General features: G+C 37.2%; 1 protein-coding gene across 1 annotated transcript in view; it reads right to left on the bottom strand.

Moving 5' to 3' along the window:
• The window catches only part of LTBP1 (latent transforming growth factor beta binding protein 1), a 375,845-nt gene that overhangs the window by 217,966 nt on the left and 139,585 nt on the right, over positions 1-18,294 (bottom strand). Inside the window, exon 5 of the mRNA XM_077812182.1 lies at positions 16,179-16,346. Within this exon, the coding sequence (XP_077668308.1) occupies positions 16,179-16,346 (168 nt within the window). The remainder of the gene's footprint in view (positions 1-16,178; positions 16,347-18,294) is intronic.

Here is an 18,294-nt window from a genome sequence, read left to right as displayed (position 1 = left end):
TTGGAGTAAAACCCTCTTCCTTGTTACTGAAGGGGTAACTGCTCGATTGGTCCCTTTTGTAGGAGGGGTTCTACTTCCTGAAGGAAGATCTCCTCATGAGAGTGATCCCTGAAGAGCGACACAGAGAACATGATGGTGTACCCAGAGTTGATAATATCCAACACCCAAAAAGAAAAGGAGTACTTGTGGCACCTTAGAGACTAACAAATTTATTTGAGCATAAGCTGTAGCTCACGAAAGCTTATGCTCAAATAAATTTGTTAGTCTCTAAGGTGCCACAAGTACTCCTTTTCTTTTTATGGATACAGACTAACACAGCTGCTACTCTGAAACCTGTCACCCAACACCCATTTGTCCATCGTTATTGTCCTCCAATTGTGGGAAAATCATGCTAGGCATCCACCAAAGCACATCTGGGAGTCAAGTGGAGATGACACCAGAAATGGTTTGAAGCTCTCGAGCGTCCCATCAAAAGTATCTTTTGGTTGGAGGGTGAGGTTGTGTAGCTGCAGTAGAGCTGGATGGGGCATTGTATCTGAACTTTTGTACCTGCTTCCTTTTGCAAGGTGGCTTGTAAGAGCATTGGTGGTAGAAGGGCAGATGTAAAGGCCTCGGCTTGTAAGACTTTTTATGGTACTTCTTCTTTGGGGCTGTCGTATATATGCCCATGAAGGGGAGGTTTACCCTGGAGTCCTTTAACAAATGTAAAGACTCATATGTCTTCTGGAGGAAAAGACCAATTTTATCAAAGGGCAAGTCCTGTATGGTATTCTGTACCTCTCTGGGGAGCCCCGAAAGATGTAGCCGAGATTCTCCGTGTATCACCACAGCTGTCGCCATTGATCTTGAAGCAGTATCAGATCAAACAGAGCAGAGACAGGGGGCCATCCAGGAGTTAGTTGTAGATTCTTAATCTGGACCACTTGGCTCCAGCACAAATTAGAGTTGCAAGGAACAGCTCTAACTTAAGGCCCTCAATGTCTTCACATCAGTGGAGGACAGAAGGTAGTTCCCTCCCTCCCACTTGCTCACTCCCTCTCCTTAGCCTGAGGGTGAGATAGGGCTGGTGTGGGAGGTGGCTACGGCAGTAGAGAGATCCCCTAAACACAGAGAATTCTCAGTTGTCCATCTCCAGCCACTTGCCCATAGAGTCAAATTTGGAAAGGGCAAATTAATTTTCTGCAGACACAGTTTGCACCTGCAAAAATTGATCCTGGTTTGTTTTTTGGTTTTTTTTTTTTTTTTGCACCTGTGATTGCAACAAAACTCTCAACAATTGGAGGGCTAAGTACATGATTTGTGCCCACAAAAATGGAGGATATAACAGGCCTCTTCAAAAATGTGGCATACACTGTAGTCCATAAAATGTAGTCCATCAAATGTTTAATAATCCAGGTTCTTGGGATATCAGTAGAGAATCCTTAATTTTAACTAGCCAGAGGTTGCCATTATTGAGCCTCAGAAGTCAATGAAAATAGCCTTTTCTGAAGCAGTACAAAAACTATCCTACAGGTTGTTTGACTATGAACTATGTAAGTTCATACGAAAATGTGCAGGTTTTAAATGATTAGCATACAATACATAACATGCTTTCAATTTTTAGGGCTGGCTATCAGTAACAACCACCAGTAGAAGATTCAGTTCATTCATGGTATGAAATGGAGATGTTTAAATGAAACCCATCTGGCCTATTTAAATTTGCCCTCCACCCCCGAACTTGATTATGAAAAAAATAGAAACTATTCTCTTGCAGCTATCGACTTTAATAAGGGTTGTTGAAAACAGGCTATTCATTAAAAGGGTGATGACTTCTTTTCTTTACTTTAACATTTAAAGTGAATTTAGTGCTGACGAAAGGTTCCAGACCAAAACCCAACATTAATTCGCAGAGCAGGAGCTATACAACACAGGTAGTGACAGTACAAGACTTCTGTATTGAAATGAGATGAACCTTAATCCCTTTTCTGGAGGGGACACCTCTCATTCATACCAATTTAATCACTGGTCTCTCTAATGAGACTACCAATAAAGGTACCAATTAATGTCAATTGTGAGGTGGCCACCTGTACTCTTGGAACCAGGCCAAAACAGCCTATATATTTCACAGAGGACATTGAACATAAGGTTACACTACTACTATGGAGCTGGAATCAAACTGGTAACCTAGAGGGGAAACAGCTCTGTCTCTCTGTACCAATCTCTATAGCGATCCAGTTCCCTTTAGAGTGATGATTTTGTTTCCTCTACATGCATTACTCTACAGGGGGGGAAAACCCTCTTCACCAGCAGTGGTAAAACCCAAGACTACAATGAGATTATTTTTACTTTAAAAATAAAATATATATATATTATTTTTAGATTTGTCATTTGCTGTAAATATACTCACATGTGATAGTAATATTCACATAATAAATTGTGAAAACATTTATCATACAACGCTGACCACATACATGCAGTTTGCCCACTAATCCATTTTTTCTAAGTATACTTGTAACATTCCAAACATCTGAGCAGCTTCAAACATCCACAGTTTGAAGTGCAAAGGGGGGAGTGGAGACAAAACATGCTTTGGGATTCTCTGCTCAGTTGCAATGGTTTAAAACCAGTGTAACTCCATTGACTTCAGTGGAGTTAATCCTGACCTACATTAGAGTAATATGAGAGGAGAGTCGGTTTGAAATTTCTGCACTAATACAAAGTTGGGAATCTCCCCACAACACCTCCACTATTGAAGGATATAAGGTGCATACTTTTGCCCAACTAAACTGCAGGATATCAGACCTTAAATAACATCAACATGTATAGAAAATCTACCCTAGTCATTTTTAGTGATTTCTTAAATGCATCTGTCACAGTTCAGGGTAACTGCACCTGTATTATCCCTCCCTCGTCCACCAATGGCACCCACTCTGGACTCCTAGCTCCTCACCCACCACCTCTCTTGGGTAGAGACCCACATCTCTCCCTCCTGACCAAGAAATCTTCCAGGCTACACAGTTCCCTAGACACAATGATATTCCCAGAAAGCCAGACTGCCTAAAAGGTGAGCATCTGCACTTTGCTTTCTCTCCAGGCTATGAACAGCGTAATTTCTAGCAGTTACAAGTTACTACACTACTCTTTCTAAGCAAGCACAAAAGCTTACCAGAGGTTACTCTGACTCCAGCCTTGGGCTCTGGTAGGTGTCAGTCTTTTCAACCCTTCCACGAGGCTTACTCCCCTATTCCTTTGGACGGAAGTTCCCATCCATTTGACGGATCTGAAAGAAGGCCCTGACTCAGTTTAAACTCAGGATATTTATCCAGTAGTCCTTTCTTTCTCTGTTGACCTCTTGAGAATTCAGTTTGAACTAGTATATGCAAGCCTCCGTTGCAAGGGACATCTCTCTGGGGGGTTGCAACCTGGCTGATTTCCCTTAATTACCACCTACTAGCTTTAATTCCTGGAGGAGCTGTGATAATAAGGTCTCCCAAGGATATGCAGGAAATTGCCATATCTGTCACCGCATCAATAATCATTTCCTCTCCCTGCAAAACACATGCATTTGGACTCATAGTTCTTAGGAAGCCTGTGTGTGGAAGGATATGAAAGAGAGTACTAATAAATACTAAAACTCTTTCAAACATTCTTAAAATAGTTTTTTTGCAAAATAAGTGTCAAACAGAATACATGTGTGTTGTGGTATAAAGGTTTTATAGGTATTACTTTGGGATGTCCTGCATAATTTATTAATTGCTTTGCCAATTGCAAGAATTATCAAAAAGAAAAGGAGTACTAGTGGCACCTTAGAGACTAACCAATTTATCTGAGCATAAGCTTCCGTGAGCTACAGCTCACTTCATCAGATCGTCATCCCAAACCCATGCCAATCAAATCTTGGTACCACAACACACCATTATGTATTCTCTACATGTATCATAATATCACAGGTTTATTACCAAGCCTTAAGTTCCCTATATGATCATTCTAAAAATTTCCCTGTAGCAAAAAGTAAAAATAAATTTATATAGGGATGATAGACTTTTGAAGAATAAAAATTATGTCAAATAATCCCAAGAAATACATTAATCTTACTAAAAGTTTATTTTTATATAAACAAACATGAAAATAATACTATATATCAAAATATAGAAGTAGAGACATTGCAGTTAAATAATATGAAAGTACAAGACATGTTCCTTTTACCCTATTGTCACATTCAGAGCTTAAAACAATCTTTAAATATTAGGGATTAGGATGAGACCTTCGACAGATTTTCCCACATCTGTTTATTGTGGGGTTTCTTGTGCCTTCCTCTGAAGAATCAGGTGCTGGCCATTCTCAGAGAAAGGATACTAGACTAAACGAACAGTGGGTCTGATCCAGGGTGAGAATTTGTATGTTCCTAACACTTTAAAGTCCCTCCCCTCCCCTATATAGACCACTCATACACTATTCATTAATATTAATAATTCTTTCTGTCAATTAACCCTCAAAATAAGAGTCCAAAACATAAATTCTCACTTCAACTGATAGCAAACATTCTGAATGTTAAATGGACATACCTGGTACACATGCATTATTGTATCTGCTTCTGCCACTTTTGAAAAAGCCCCCTTCCATGTTTTGACATCAGTGCAATACATGAACACAGTACTCTCCTCCTTCCAAGTTCTGAGTCCATATGTTTCAGTGGATACACAGAGTTGGGTGGGCAGGAGTCCCACATGTATTGGTTATCTGGTTATTCAGTAGCATGACTGCTAGTGACACTAGCTCTTTAAAGGCTCCACATCATTATGATCTGAGAGCTGGCAGAAACAGTTGTACCATTTATGCAACTGCTCCAATGCCATTATAACATTCTCCCACCAGAACGTAGCTCTGCTGCCTGAAAGTTTCTAGAAGGCCTGTTGGAAGCTTCGTATGGAGTAAAAAATTAGCAATGTAGAGTGGTTTGAGGCAGAGATCAATGCAGCTGTGCAACACAAAGCCACACAGGCACGCTCAGGAAGGATCTTGAAATATCATGAAGAACAGTAACTTCACTGTGGAGTCATGTTACAAACCCAGCATAGTGCACCTGTTCTCACCAGCATCTGAAACACGAGGAGGCTTCCCTCCAATTATGACAGTACGTAATACTACCACAATACCAACTTTTTGGAGAATGTTTGTGCAACGAATAAAGTGAGGATGATCCCTTTCAAGTGGATCCCCTTTGGCATATAAAGAAGGATCCATGAACCAAGCTCTCCTAGGTCAGTTCAGAATCATGAGTAATAGCATGAAGGGAATTTGAAATTTTGTGACACAGCTTATGTTGAGGAAAAACAAAGTTTTGCTGGGAGATGGCTTTAGGAACTGATGGGACATGGAGGTTCTGAGAGAGACAGAGTTTGAGTAGTGAATTAGGTCATGGAGAATAGGTGACATGCAAGAGAGTGGAGGGAAAGACTGAAATCCTGGAGTCTGGGGGAAAGGAGCCAAGGGTTTGGTGATGGGTGGGAAGGGAAAATATACTATGCATGGAAATAACAATCAGAAATGTACACTAAAAACATGCACATCTGCAACAGGGTTATCATCCATTCAAAACACTTTAATAAATGTTTACACTTGCACTTATATTCCTGAATGTACAGCAGCCATTCAAATCTATCCTGTACTATTTGAACAGTATGAATGAATAAAAAAAGCAGCACACATAGCTTTCTTGAGCAGTTCAAGAGCATGGTCATGAGGCTGTACCCATACTACTGCACTTCTTCAGCAAGTTGCAAATATTAATACTCCCTTTGCACAAGTTCTCATAAGAAAACAACTTTTAAGACAAATCTGATTTAAAAACAGACTTCAGCCAGTCTGAAAAAATAAACATCTGCATTCATTCACTGCTGCTGTCAAGAAAAATGTAGCTGTAGTAAGTGCTTGGGATTGCCTCTTTCGCAAAGGATTGATTAGCGTGCACAGTAACAAAACCTGTGTTTATTATTATGGCTGATCCCATCAGAGACTTTAGGCCTTTGCTATCTATTGGCCTGCTCCCATTCACTTTACTGGTGCAAGATCAGGATCAGGGTCTCATTGTGCCAGATGCCATACAAAGACATTTGTGTCACAGTGCTTACCTCAAAGAGTTTACAAACTAAATTGAGACAAGACGCAACAAGTGAGTGTGACAAGCAAAAGGAGGGAAAAGGAAAGGGCAAGGAGTGACAAACATAACAAAAATAAGATGAAGCAATTACATAGGTTAACCATTGCACAGCCTGAAGTTTTCTGAAGGCTCCAAGTGGTGAGTATAGATGTTTCCTTACTTAAAATGACAAGAGAAGTTCTTGTGTACTGTATAAAAAAAAGTGCATAGAAAGATGTCTGGAATGACCCAGCCTTGCAAATAATTTTTTTTATTAATTTAGTCCCAAATGTAAGCCTTGTATCTGAACTGCACACTTCATACCGATAAAATACTACCTCCATGAATGGAAATGGAATACTAACAATCTGAGGTTGCTGAAGCAGTAGATGGGGGGAAAATGGAACTGCAATAAATAACATGCTGTGTAAATCTATGGCGTATGAATAATAAGCAATAATAATAGAATATGAAAAGGTGCTGTGAGTGCCTCAAAAACTATAAAATTTGAATTACATCATTATAAAATATTACATTACAGTGCAACTTAATATTTCTAAACGAAATGGAAGGCGTTACAAATACAGCAAAGATACAAGTACTTTGTCAAATATAATGAAGGTAAGAAATGTTTACTAATGGCGAAATTTAAAAAAACTGATGCACATGGCAAAACTCCTAAGGTGAAATCACCCCACACCCTGCTTTGCAGGAGGCCAGCACAAAACCTATTCAGTACTTAAGGCACACTCAAGCCTTTAAAGTAGGTCTCAAATGGGACACTTAAGTGGTGTATAGATGTTATTCTGTTTTTGTGCACAAGGGTGCATTTGCTGCCTCATGTAGGGCTCCCTTAAAGTAGGGCTTACTAACTGTTCTTTTTGCTGGTCCTCCACAACGGGTGAATTTCATCTTCAGTGGGCACACACAAGTTGTATATTTGCACAAGCATTTTCCACATACATGCAACTTTGACGTAACTTCATTAGAACCAGGATTTTGCCCCTTTCATTTAACTTGCGCAATTTGTGCAATTCATGCACATTCACTTTTGCGTGCTAAATTTTTAAAATTTGGACCTATATTTTCTAAAATTATCAAGGAATTAATTGAAATCCATATGCCTTCTATTCCATAACTGGCAATTCCTAGGACTTTATAAAGGGTCTATTAAAACTGTCAAAAATTTCAAGGCTTAATTCTGACAACTGACAAACAATGGGATAAATTCAGCCCTAGTATAAGCTGATGCAAATCCATTTAAGTCAATGGAGTTGCACTTGATTAAACTAAGGCTGAATTTGGCCCAGGATTTGGAGATCTCTCAATCTGATTTCATAAGGGAAAGGGGCTGAGATTACTTGTAGGCTGACCAGACAGCAAGTGTGAAAAATTGGGATGGGGGTGGGGGGGTAATAGGAGCCTATATAAGAAAAAGCCCCAAATATCAGGACTGTCCCCATAAAATCGGGACATCTGATCACCCTAATTACATTGCCTGTTTGCCAATGTGTTTTTTTCTTATTATTCAACATATATTAGTTTTTATTCACATATTTCAGTTCAGAACCCAAAGCCAGACAACAAGCCATGGCAAATCAACAGCTTGTGGTTTTAACATCATTTTTCAGTTCTGATCAGAAACAGTCTAGTGAAAGCAAAGAACTCAGGTTCATTTGGCTCTCCCCAGAGCTGAAATCTGATGTGAAGAAAATACATTGCGACCTTCTGAAAACTCAGTGGGGAATTTCTCCAAGTGAAATGGAGCTTTTTCCTAACATAGCGCAACCCAATCACAACCTCCCCCAACCATGTCATTTTCACATAATGGTTACATAAACAGCCTGGGTGAAATCCTGGCCCCATTGAAGTCAATGGCAAAACTCCCACTGACCTCAGAAGCGTCAGGATTTCACCCCCTAAATCTGGAACTTGTTAATTTTGCTAATTTCCTAGTCCATTTTTTAAGCATGAGTGTAAATTTTCTTAAAGAATTAGTAAACAAACATGAAAACAGACACCATTCTCTGGTGCACTAAAATTCACTTTATAGAAGGAAATAAAAAATAGAGAAAATTAATAAAATTCTGTTGATACCAGCAGTAAATGGTCCCCTCCAAAATCAATTTAGCTAACATTTTTCAGTGATTCTTTCAGATTGGGTCACAAATTTTTTATTTTTTAATTTTTTTAGTATTGGTCTTTTTTTGTGGGAATGGCAGCAAAAGTTGTTCCTATGAGGTATTCATACACTAGGATCTTTAAATGTAGAATGAACTCACAAACTCGTTCTACAATCATTAGTTTTCCTTTCCTGTGTCTCCACACAGTCCAACATCTCAAGGAAAGTACTAGGCCTGGCCATGGATTCGCTACTGCTGTTATAGTGTTGCTGCATGACTAAATATTTCAGGTATGGTCATTATTTGTACAGATTAAATTTCAAATTACCAGCTAAAACAGGGAATAAATTTCTGTATGCTGAACCTTGAACCTTGTTCTAAAGCAAACTCTGACAGGCAAATTGAACTTGCTTAATCACTACTATAATATAGTTAATCTTCTAAACAAGCAGTTGAGAATTCTAAAATTTTCAAGAGTCTACCAGGTAAAAAAGAAAAAAAAAATCATCTGGTAGCAAACAAAGCAAAACACAATAAAGTTCAGCAAAAGGGAAATGGTAATGACTGCAAGAACAGCAGAATCAAATCTTTTACCAAATAAGGCTATGTGCGGTTATGTTTTTTGCAGTCTGTGTAATTCAAAAGAAGCCAACATCATAGGCAAGATCTTCACCATAATGGGTCAGATCCTCTCCTGGCATAAATCAACACACCTCCACTGACTTCAACAGAGCTATGCCAATTTTCACAAGCTGAGGATCTGGCATGTAGAACTTACAACATAAGAAAAAGTAAGCAGTGTTTGAGCAAAACTGCATCTATTTGTTGTGTACACAACTTCAGCCTGTCATAACTTTTTTCATTTCCCCGTACTTTGCCAGACAAGGTTCTTTGAGTACTTTACAAGATTTGCATATGCTTCTAAATATCCACTGTATACAATCAATAAAAAGTCTGACCCAATATATTATTAATATTATAAGGAGATTCAAAACGCTCCTACATCATTATTTCATTAAGAAAGGACAATAACTATGAAATATTGTGCCTGAACTAAATAATTACTTCAGAAACAGCCTACTCATTGATTAGAACATTTAAAGGGCCGCCATCAACTTGAAAATCATATTTTTTTAAAAAAATTACTGCTCCTTTACTATGTCAGTAATAACTTTAAAATTTTTAAAAAATCTAGCTGAAAGGTGTTTTCAAATGAGATTTGTAATTTTCCAGTTTTACAACTTGATTTCATATGCTAATTCCTATACAGGCAAGGTAAAACTCACCCATAGACAAAGGATGCACACAAAACCTTGTACCAGCTAAGTCCCACCTGAAGACCTAAAACAGTGCTTTACTCAAATGTAAGTAGTGCATGGGCCTTGTGTGGGTCCTCTGTCCAGGGGTAAATTTCACAACTTACAAAGTACTGGAGATCACTGTGTAATAATGAGGAAGTTGAAAATACATTAAATAGTGTGTTGCACCTTTGGTATTCTCACTGGACCTTTTGCAGCAAAGTGGCCAAGTGAATAAAAATACAATTATAATAGGTAGAAAACTAAATACTGAGTGTCTGACACAAGCAGCCAGAAAAGTTTTTAAGCCCTTTTCCACTTCTGTCCAAATAGTTCAACAAGCTGTTTGTCTGACTTTATGCTTCCTTCTAATCTGCCTTCCTTAGCACACTGTCCTTTATATGTCATTAGTCTTTTCGCTCCACTTTTATATGAAATATATGCCTGACTGGTTGTGCTATTTATGTATCAGCATTAACCAAACTGTCCTTGAGAAGTTTCCTCAGTTATCATAGCTTTACAGTATCTCTTGAATCCTGTGGGATTCCACAGATAAAATGGAGCAATGAAAGCAAACTTGGGCACTGTATTAAAAAGCAAATGGCAGCAACACAAGGAAAGAAAAAAGGTATGATTTAGCATCCTGTTTCTTAGTAATGAAATCTGGTGTTCATTTTCTTTCTTCTATGCCTACACTTACTTTTTAAAAGCAATTTCCTTAAAAACATTTAACTGCAACTCATTGCTATTGGATCTCTTCTCATACAAAGACTACAGTTAAAAATATGTTGGCTTCCTTACAAGTCACATTTGTGTTTTAACTAAGAGTTTTCTACAGTACTTTCCAGAACTGTTTTAATAAAAATTAAAAAAAATAAAAATTAACCTTTAAACTGAAGAGGCAACACAAATTAATGAGCAGTACAAGTCTGAAAAAACATGCCTTTATTTGTGATAAAGTATTAACACTTACCATATATATATTGTATTATATTTTCACAGAATTTAGTAATTATCTAGAAAGCCTATTAAAACAATGATAATTACATAGTAACTCATGTTGCCACTACTATGTTCCATCCTAAGAGCTCATTGATTCAGAATGTAGTGCCCAAGTGTCTTTTCACTGCTCTACAACATGTATTGAATCACAGTGGGTCCAAAATATACAGTCTGGGATAATGCATAGTGCCTGCTTAGGCATTGCAAATGCACCCAGTCACCACAGTATCTAGGGACCATACTGCATGGCTTTACAAATCTGTTTTCTCACATTTAAGCTGTGCAAAATAATTGTGTATTTTGAGCAAAACTATGTGCGTTATCTTTTCTCAGGGACATGAGGAAGTTGCATATCCGTCATAAAATACAGGATAAACACAAAAGAGAGTAAAATTTGAGCAAAACACTTTGTGTTTCTGCTTGGAGGTTTCTGTTTATAAATCATGGAGGAAGGCTCTGAAGTTGTCCAAAAACACACCTAATCTACACAGTAAACATATTACTGTAGGGCTGTCAATGTGATAACATTTTTTAATAATATAAGCATGTAAATGTGCTACACCATCATTCAGTACTATTCATTATATAAAGCATACAAGTTGTTTCTAAGACATCACTTATTGATAATATAAGTATTTGAGCATTATTGCAGTGGGTATATAAGTATGTACAGATTTTTGTGTTCTGTGCTGATATCTCTGACCCCTATTTGATTTATATGCCTGTGGGACACTGAGGATGAAACTCATTTCTAACCTGTGACATCACAAAACCATATCCACAGAGGATCTCTGGGTGCTCTTAGTAACCTTTCAGTGTAGGGGAGAAGATTGAGGAAACCTTCATAGGGACCAAGAGAAAAAAGAAGCAGAATGGACTAGCAGCTTCTGATTCCCAGTTCAATGATATCATAGGTGAGAACAGTTCACATGCACCAATAGCTCTAAGGAACAGAGTCTGGCACCCTAATCACTCTCCCTAAAAGCAAAGCATCAGTCCCAGAGAAAGTGAGTGTTAACTTCACAGTCTGGGGAAGCTGCAGGAGGTGTTCTCATAAGTGTTCACTAGACTGCCCTATGCAATACAGGAGAAAGGAAAGAGCCATTAAGAACCTCCCCTTTCCCCCAAGGGAGAGCACACTTAAAGAAATCTTCTCCAATCCCCAGATAGGGATAGTATCACTTCCCTACCTCACAGGAATATTGTGAAGAAAAATTTGTAAGGTGCTCAGATACAAAGATGATAACCACGAAAAATCTATAAATAAATAAAAAATACTCATTCAGGGCAGGGCTTGAAAGAGGTGCAATATGTGAGGCACAGGGCCACACACTAAATAGTGAAGTTAAACATAAAATACTGAATGGTTGCCTCTTTTACAGAGCTCAATTCAGGCAATGGTCCTGTAGAAAAAATTGCATGTGATCATATAATTAAAGGTTGCATCATAAGCACAATGGGGCAGAATTAAGATTGCATAGACTACCTTAATTTTGGCATTTCCTAACTTTTGATGTTTCACTTTACAGAAGTAATGGTCTTTTAATTAAGTTTTTTTTAAATGGATTTTCCTAATTGTTTTTAAAAAATGCTATAATGTGCAACTATTTGCTAGATATAATAGACTGTGTAATGTGTCTAATGAATGAGGCAGGAGCCCTTGCTGTATTCTGTATGCATGCTTCCATACCCACCTACACAGACCATATAATGCAAGCCCCTACATATATGTAAGACTGAAATTCCACTCAATTTTCTTATGCATATATGGGCATAATCCGTGAAATACAGAGAGATAATCTCTTCAGCAGAAATTTCCATTCACATTATTTATTCACACATGCTTCATGCCAATGAAACATTAGCAGTTTATTAGTCCCATTGTGTAATGAAATCCATGTGCAAGGTAATTTTTTTTAAAACCAAATTTCACTCTCATGAAAAGACACATCTACAATCTAGGGACTATCTGCCTTAAAAATATCGGGTTTTCATCATCTCCAGATAAAGTGCTAGAGCTCTTCAGAAAAGGCTGCCATTTTTTTTTAGTTAGCTGAAAAACCATAAAAAGAAAAGGAGTACTTGTGGCGCCTTAGAGACTAACCAATTTATTTGAGCATGAGCTTTCGTGAGCTAGCTCACGAAAGCTCATGCTCAAATAAATTGGTTAGTCTCTAAGGCGCCACAAGTACTCCTTTTCTTTTTGCGAATACAGACTAACACGGCTGTTACTCTGAAACCTGAAAAACCATGTTTCTCCCAAGCTGTATGTGCTTGAAAACCAGTCACCCATTTCTGGGGAAAAAAATTTTCAGAAAACTTTTGCTCCCTGACTAAGAGCTAGTATATCAAGTTTCATCTGAAAAGATAAAACACTGAGCAAATTTTAGGAAACCGAAAATGACCCATTAGAGTGGAAATGCTTGGGAAACATTATTATAGGTATTCACTGTGTGTTCTGCCTAAAATTCTAACTGCAGCAATACAAGTATTTGCAAAGCTAGGATTGAAAATGAATATTAAACTAAAGTTTGTTCATTATGAGCACTAAAGCTCATCCACAGTGTAACAGCACAACTGCTAATTTCAATCTCCAAGCAAACAATTTAAACTTGCACATATACACACACTTTTGCTGCTGTCTCTAAGGCGATGGAAAATTTGGATTTAAAAAATAGAAAGGTAAAAACATATTTTCTCTCACCTAAACATGCTGTTTTCATAGCTGCACATCTTCAATAGAAAATGATCGCACAAAGCACCTGCATGTATCATTCTGTAACTTTACACTGTCCAGCATTAAGCAATATCAGAACAGGGTCTTTTCAGCCAACAGCACAAATAAAATATACTACATTTAAAAAAAAAACCAGGAGACTCTGACAAGGCTCAGATAATCACTAGTTTGTATGTTAGGAGAATGTCTTGATCAGGACAGGCCTAATTTAATATGAGACACCTGCCAATTATCAGAACTGGGACATTTGTACCATACAGATCATCATCAAAACATGTGCTTTAAGCCCTGAATCAGTCAAGAGGTCCCTGAAAATTAGGGACCACTGAAGTAACTGAGTCTACAGATGCACTTGTTCAGCCTTGGTCTTAGTCTTAAGAAATATTTTAAATTCACATGCTAATTATATTTGTAACTGGAGAGCCCCAAAATCTTTGCTTAGATCCTAGTCTTCTTAATTTTTATGAAGATAACTATCCTGGGAGCAACTGAGCATGCTTTTGGTTTGTTTCTGACAAACAAACACTGTCTATAACATAAGTGTATGAAGTAGAGAAATCATTATGATGAATACAACTAAATTAATAAATATCTATAAATGCACAATCACTTATTAGTATGCATTTCCAAACATAACGTTCCCCTTCCTTTTCACCGAATATTATAATATACTGCTTTTGCCGAGTACTTTTAAGAAGCTACTGTACATGCTGAATCAAAAAATATCTGGCCTCAGTCCAGGAAGGAAGGTGTGTTACATGTTTTAACAGGTTGATTTCTACTCTCTCTCAAAGTTTTCAAATATTTGTGAAGAAATCAGATTACAGCACAGTTTTACACACAAATAAACTAGGTAAGTGCCCATTCTCAATGTTTTATCCTTTTTATCAAAAATAAATTCAAATAAGGAAATTGCTTAGCTGTGGCAACTGCCAAAAATTAATAAAAACCCATATTAACAGTAAATGTCAATTACAAGTAATTAATTTAGCATTCGTTAGTAAAATCCTTTTTTAAAAAAAGTCTCAGAATATCCACACTTCACAACGACATCGGTGTTGTATTCCTCTTTTTACAAATCTTGTTTTTACAGCAAAAAGAAAATGTATCTTATACTAAGGTGCATGTTATACCAAAGTGCATTGTCAAGGAGTGTGCTTAGATTTCAAAAGAGTTTGCATCCACAGCAAGGTAATCTAGTAACAGTCATAGAGTGACTGCTCTGTACTTTGCATCTTCTGCCTGGATGTAAGAGAAGAATTGAATTTTTCCCTCCCTCAGAAACTGAAATATAGTGCACTTTTAAAAGGGCAGCATTGGCTACCATCAATGCTGCCTGACATTTTGTTTATACTAGCAAGAAACTAAAATTGGGTCATTACAAAACCTAAACTTAATTTCCCCAATACTAATTTCTCCCTACTGTTACTCACACCTTCTTGTCAACTGTCTGTAATGGGCCACTCTCTTACCACTTCAAAAGTTATTTCTCCTCTGTTGGTATCCTGCTGCTAATTGACTTATCTCATTAGACTGACCTAACACTTGGTAAAGCAACCCACATCCTTTCATGTATTTATACCTGGTCCTGTATCTTTTACTTCATACATCTGATGAAGTGGGGTCTAGCCCACGAAAGCTTATGCCCAAATAAATTTGTTAGTCTCTAAAGTGCCAAAAGGAGTCCTCGTTTTTTTTTCCTAAAATTATAATATGCGTATCTATGATTCCTTGAGTGCACATTGGCAAAATAATTGATTAAAAAAGGTGTGGAGATAAAAATACTATAGTATTTTCATAACAACAAAAAATCCACTCTCAACAGCAGCAAGAAAATGTTTTAGTGAAATAAAGAATTTAAAGTCAATATGCCATCTCTACATATCTAGATCTCTCTTAATTTACGGAAAAATATTTTTGCAAAGAGGTACTACCATCATTATATTATATAGTGCAGTTAAACTATGTAAACCTATTATCCCACAAATTATTCAGGATTTGTTTCACCATAACTTATCAGTTTTAGGTTACAGACTAGTATACTGTAGATACTCATTCAACAAGTATGGAAGTATGAGCATTAGTAGTAATGATTACTTTCAACAGAGAGATTACAATATGTCAGAATTATTGATTATATTTCTAAAATTTCAATCTCCTGTTAAGATATTACATACATAATAAATCTGTAAAAGTGGCAAAGAGTCCTGTAGCACCTTATAGACTAACAGATGCATTGGAGCATAAGCTTTCGTGGGTGAATACCCACTTCATCGGATGTATTCACCCACGAAAGCTTATGCACTAATATGTCTGTTAGTCTATAAGGTGCTACAGGACTCTTTGCCGCTTTTACAGATCCAGACTAACACGGCTACCTCTCTGATAATAAATCTGCTTTATTCACAGCACAAAAAAGGCAAGAGTTGTAAGCTGGCAACTCTGTACTGTAATAGGAATGCAGAGTCGGGCAACTCTCAGACAGAGCTTTTCAGGATAGTTTCACTAACTCAAACTAGTTTTCACCTTCATTTACTACAGTTTAAATAAATGGGCGAAACACAAACTTTTGTTTGGTATCTGACAAATCTTTCAGAATGTATTAATCCAAGCTTTGACTTATGGGTTTTTCAGCAAAAGCTATAGTCCAATACATTGTAGTCCTGCAACTGAAACTTTAGATTATAAATGCAGTTATATTCTCTTTAGGACATCTGGGAAATTATCAAGAACATTTCAGAGGGAAACCAAAAACCTTGTCTGACATACAATTGCTTTTACTTAAGCACAGTCTCTCCACACAAAGAGTAACAGATGCACAACTGATACTAATCACTAAAAATCTTCCTTTCTCTGTTAGCCAAGAAAGCTAAGGAGAAGTATGGTTTGAGGGTACTTACCTACTCGGAAATTAGTGGCTGTCAGGGTGTCAGCTGCATGGCCATTTTCACTAATGAGGGTGGTGGTATTTCCCTTCTCACAGTTGTTCTGACAATTGCCCTTGGTACAAGTCACTTTACAGATGCTGGGTGTAAAGACCACCTTGATGCGGCCAGTGTGATTTCCCACTGCGAGTGGAGGCAAAGAAAAAAAGAAAAACAAACAGATCACTTTGGTATCCATTGACTTCCTTCAAACGATTAAAAAGAAAAAAGCGACAGGTCTACAGGAGGAGGCAGCCTGCAGTGCTCTCTCTCATCGATCTCCAGTGGTGTCTCTGGAACAGGAGTAGGAAGCTTAGCAAACAGAACTCCGGGATGCACTCCAAAACCACATTTAAAGTCAAGTCACTGGAGTAGGATTAGTAATCACAATGCTGCACTTTATTCACAGTCAGACAAAGAGCAATACCAAGGGCATGACAGCTTAAATAGCCAACTCTGACAAGCAGATGTAATGTAAAGAGGCTGACTGTGCACCTAGGGGTGAATAAACTCTTGTATCCTCCTGCATACTTTTCCTGTTTCTGCACTTATTAAGTCACTATTTGTAGCTCAACCCCTGGAAATGTTTTAGGCATGCGGCATGTCTGAAAACATCTGTCTCAAATCTCCTGGCACCCCAGCCTGAAGTGATCAAACCCTGTGACGCAGCTGCCTGGACCCTTTTTTTTTTTTCTTCAGTTTCTTGGCACTATTACTCCACCTGGATTTACATATTATAGATTGAGTTTTGCAATCAACTGTTTATACTTAAACAAAGGTGAAGCAGGGGAAAGGCCTAATAAGTATCCATAGTTTAAAGTACTACTTTAGAACTCTTATAAATTATTATAGGAGAAAATCTGCCATTTTCCCCTTTTGTTTGTATGGTTGTTTTTTGTTTTGTTTTTTAAAAGGTAACAAAGATTGACCATATACTAATTTGAGTTTAAACTCCTCAGGCCAAATTCATCCATCATGTAAACCATTTGTCTTAAGTAGGTTTTACATTATGGATCTATTTGGCCGCTCACCTGGATGTTAAAGCCAAAAACTAAAGCTAGAGAAAAAGAAAAAAGCAAAGAAGGGATTCTATTTTGAAACTATTTCCAAATAAAATCTTTTTTGTTGTTTTATTTTTAGTTATTACTATTTTGTCAAGTACCTGTAAATATATTCGGATACATTTGTGAAAATTGTCCATCTCAAATTTTACATTTAAAAAACAATTTTAAGCTCCACAAAATGAGACATAAAGAGAGAGAACATCTCTTTTCTTATACTGCCACAGCAGCAAAAGCAGTCAGATTACCCACAATCTGCCCAATCTACTTTATGAAATACCCTGTAGGTAAATATTTTTTGATAAAACTCAGGAAGATGAAGAAAATCTTCCCACTTCAAAAGAATATAAATTTATATTGTTTCTGGCTCTTTATGAAATAAATAAATTAAAACAATTGTGCCAACTGTCTTGTCTGCAACAAAGGGCATTACTCTAGTTGACCAGCAGCTGCATTACAGATGCTTCCACCTTATCCTAAACAATACTTAAAAAACAAGCATAGGCTAGAAATACATAGAAACAAAGCATTTAGTCAACCGTCTGATTTCATTAATTTTAATTAATTTAAAGGCATTTTAGATTTTTCAGAGCTAAGCCATTGTTTATAACAACTACCGATATACCTTCCCTGACAAACAGAAATTAAATGGCTTGAATTGTGAAGACTTCCAAAAGACAGATTTAAAAGCACCTAAGACAGTTTAACAAGAAATATTAGTGTTTTATATTTTATTTGGAAGATTTCTTTAAAAAAATAAGTTATTTCCCAGGGAAAAAAAAAAGACTATTTTATATTTTGAAGTCATTTTTGTAACAGGTTTCCTTTATGAAGTAATCTGAGTAAAAAAACATGCTTAGTTGAATAACAAAAGTAGGTCCTGCCTACACTGTAAAAACGACTGCACTGGGAGACTCACATTAGTGTCCCGACTCAGCTAAAACACAATTTGGCTTTGCCAGTGTAGATGAAACTAAATCATGTTCTAATTGTGTTCCGGAATCACTGTACAACACTGCCAAGTCCTGAGC

This window comes from Eretmochelys imbricata, chromosome 3, assembly GCF_965152235.1.
Source record: "Eretmochelys imbricata isolate rEreImb1 chromosome 3, rEreImb1.hap1, whole genome shotgun sequence".
NCBI classification, from domain to species: Eukaryota; Metazoa; Chordata; order Testudines; family Cheloniidae; genus Eretmochelys; species Eretmochelys imbricata.
This window is presented reverse-complemented; position numbering and strand designations above follow the sequence as displayed.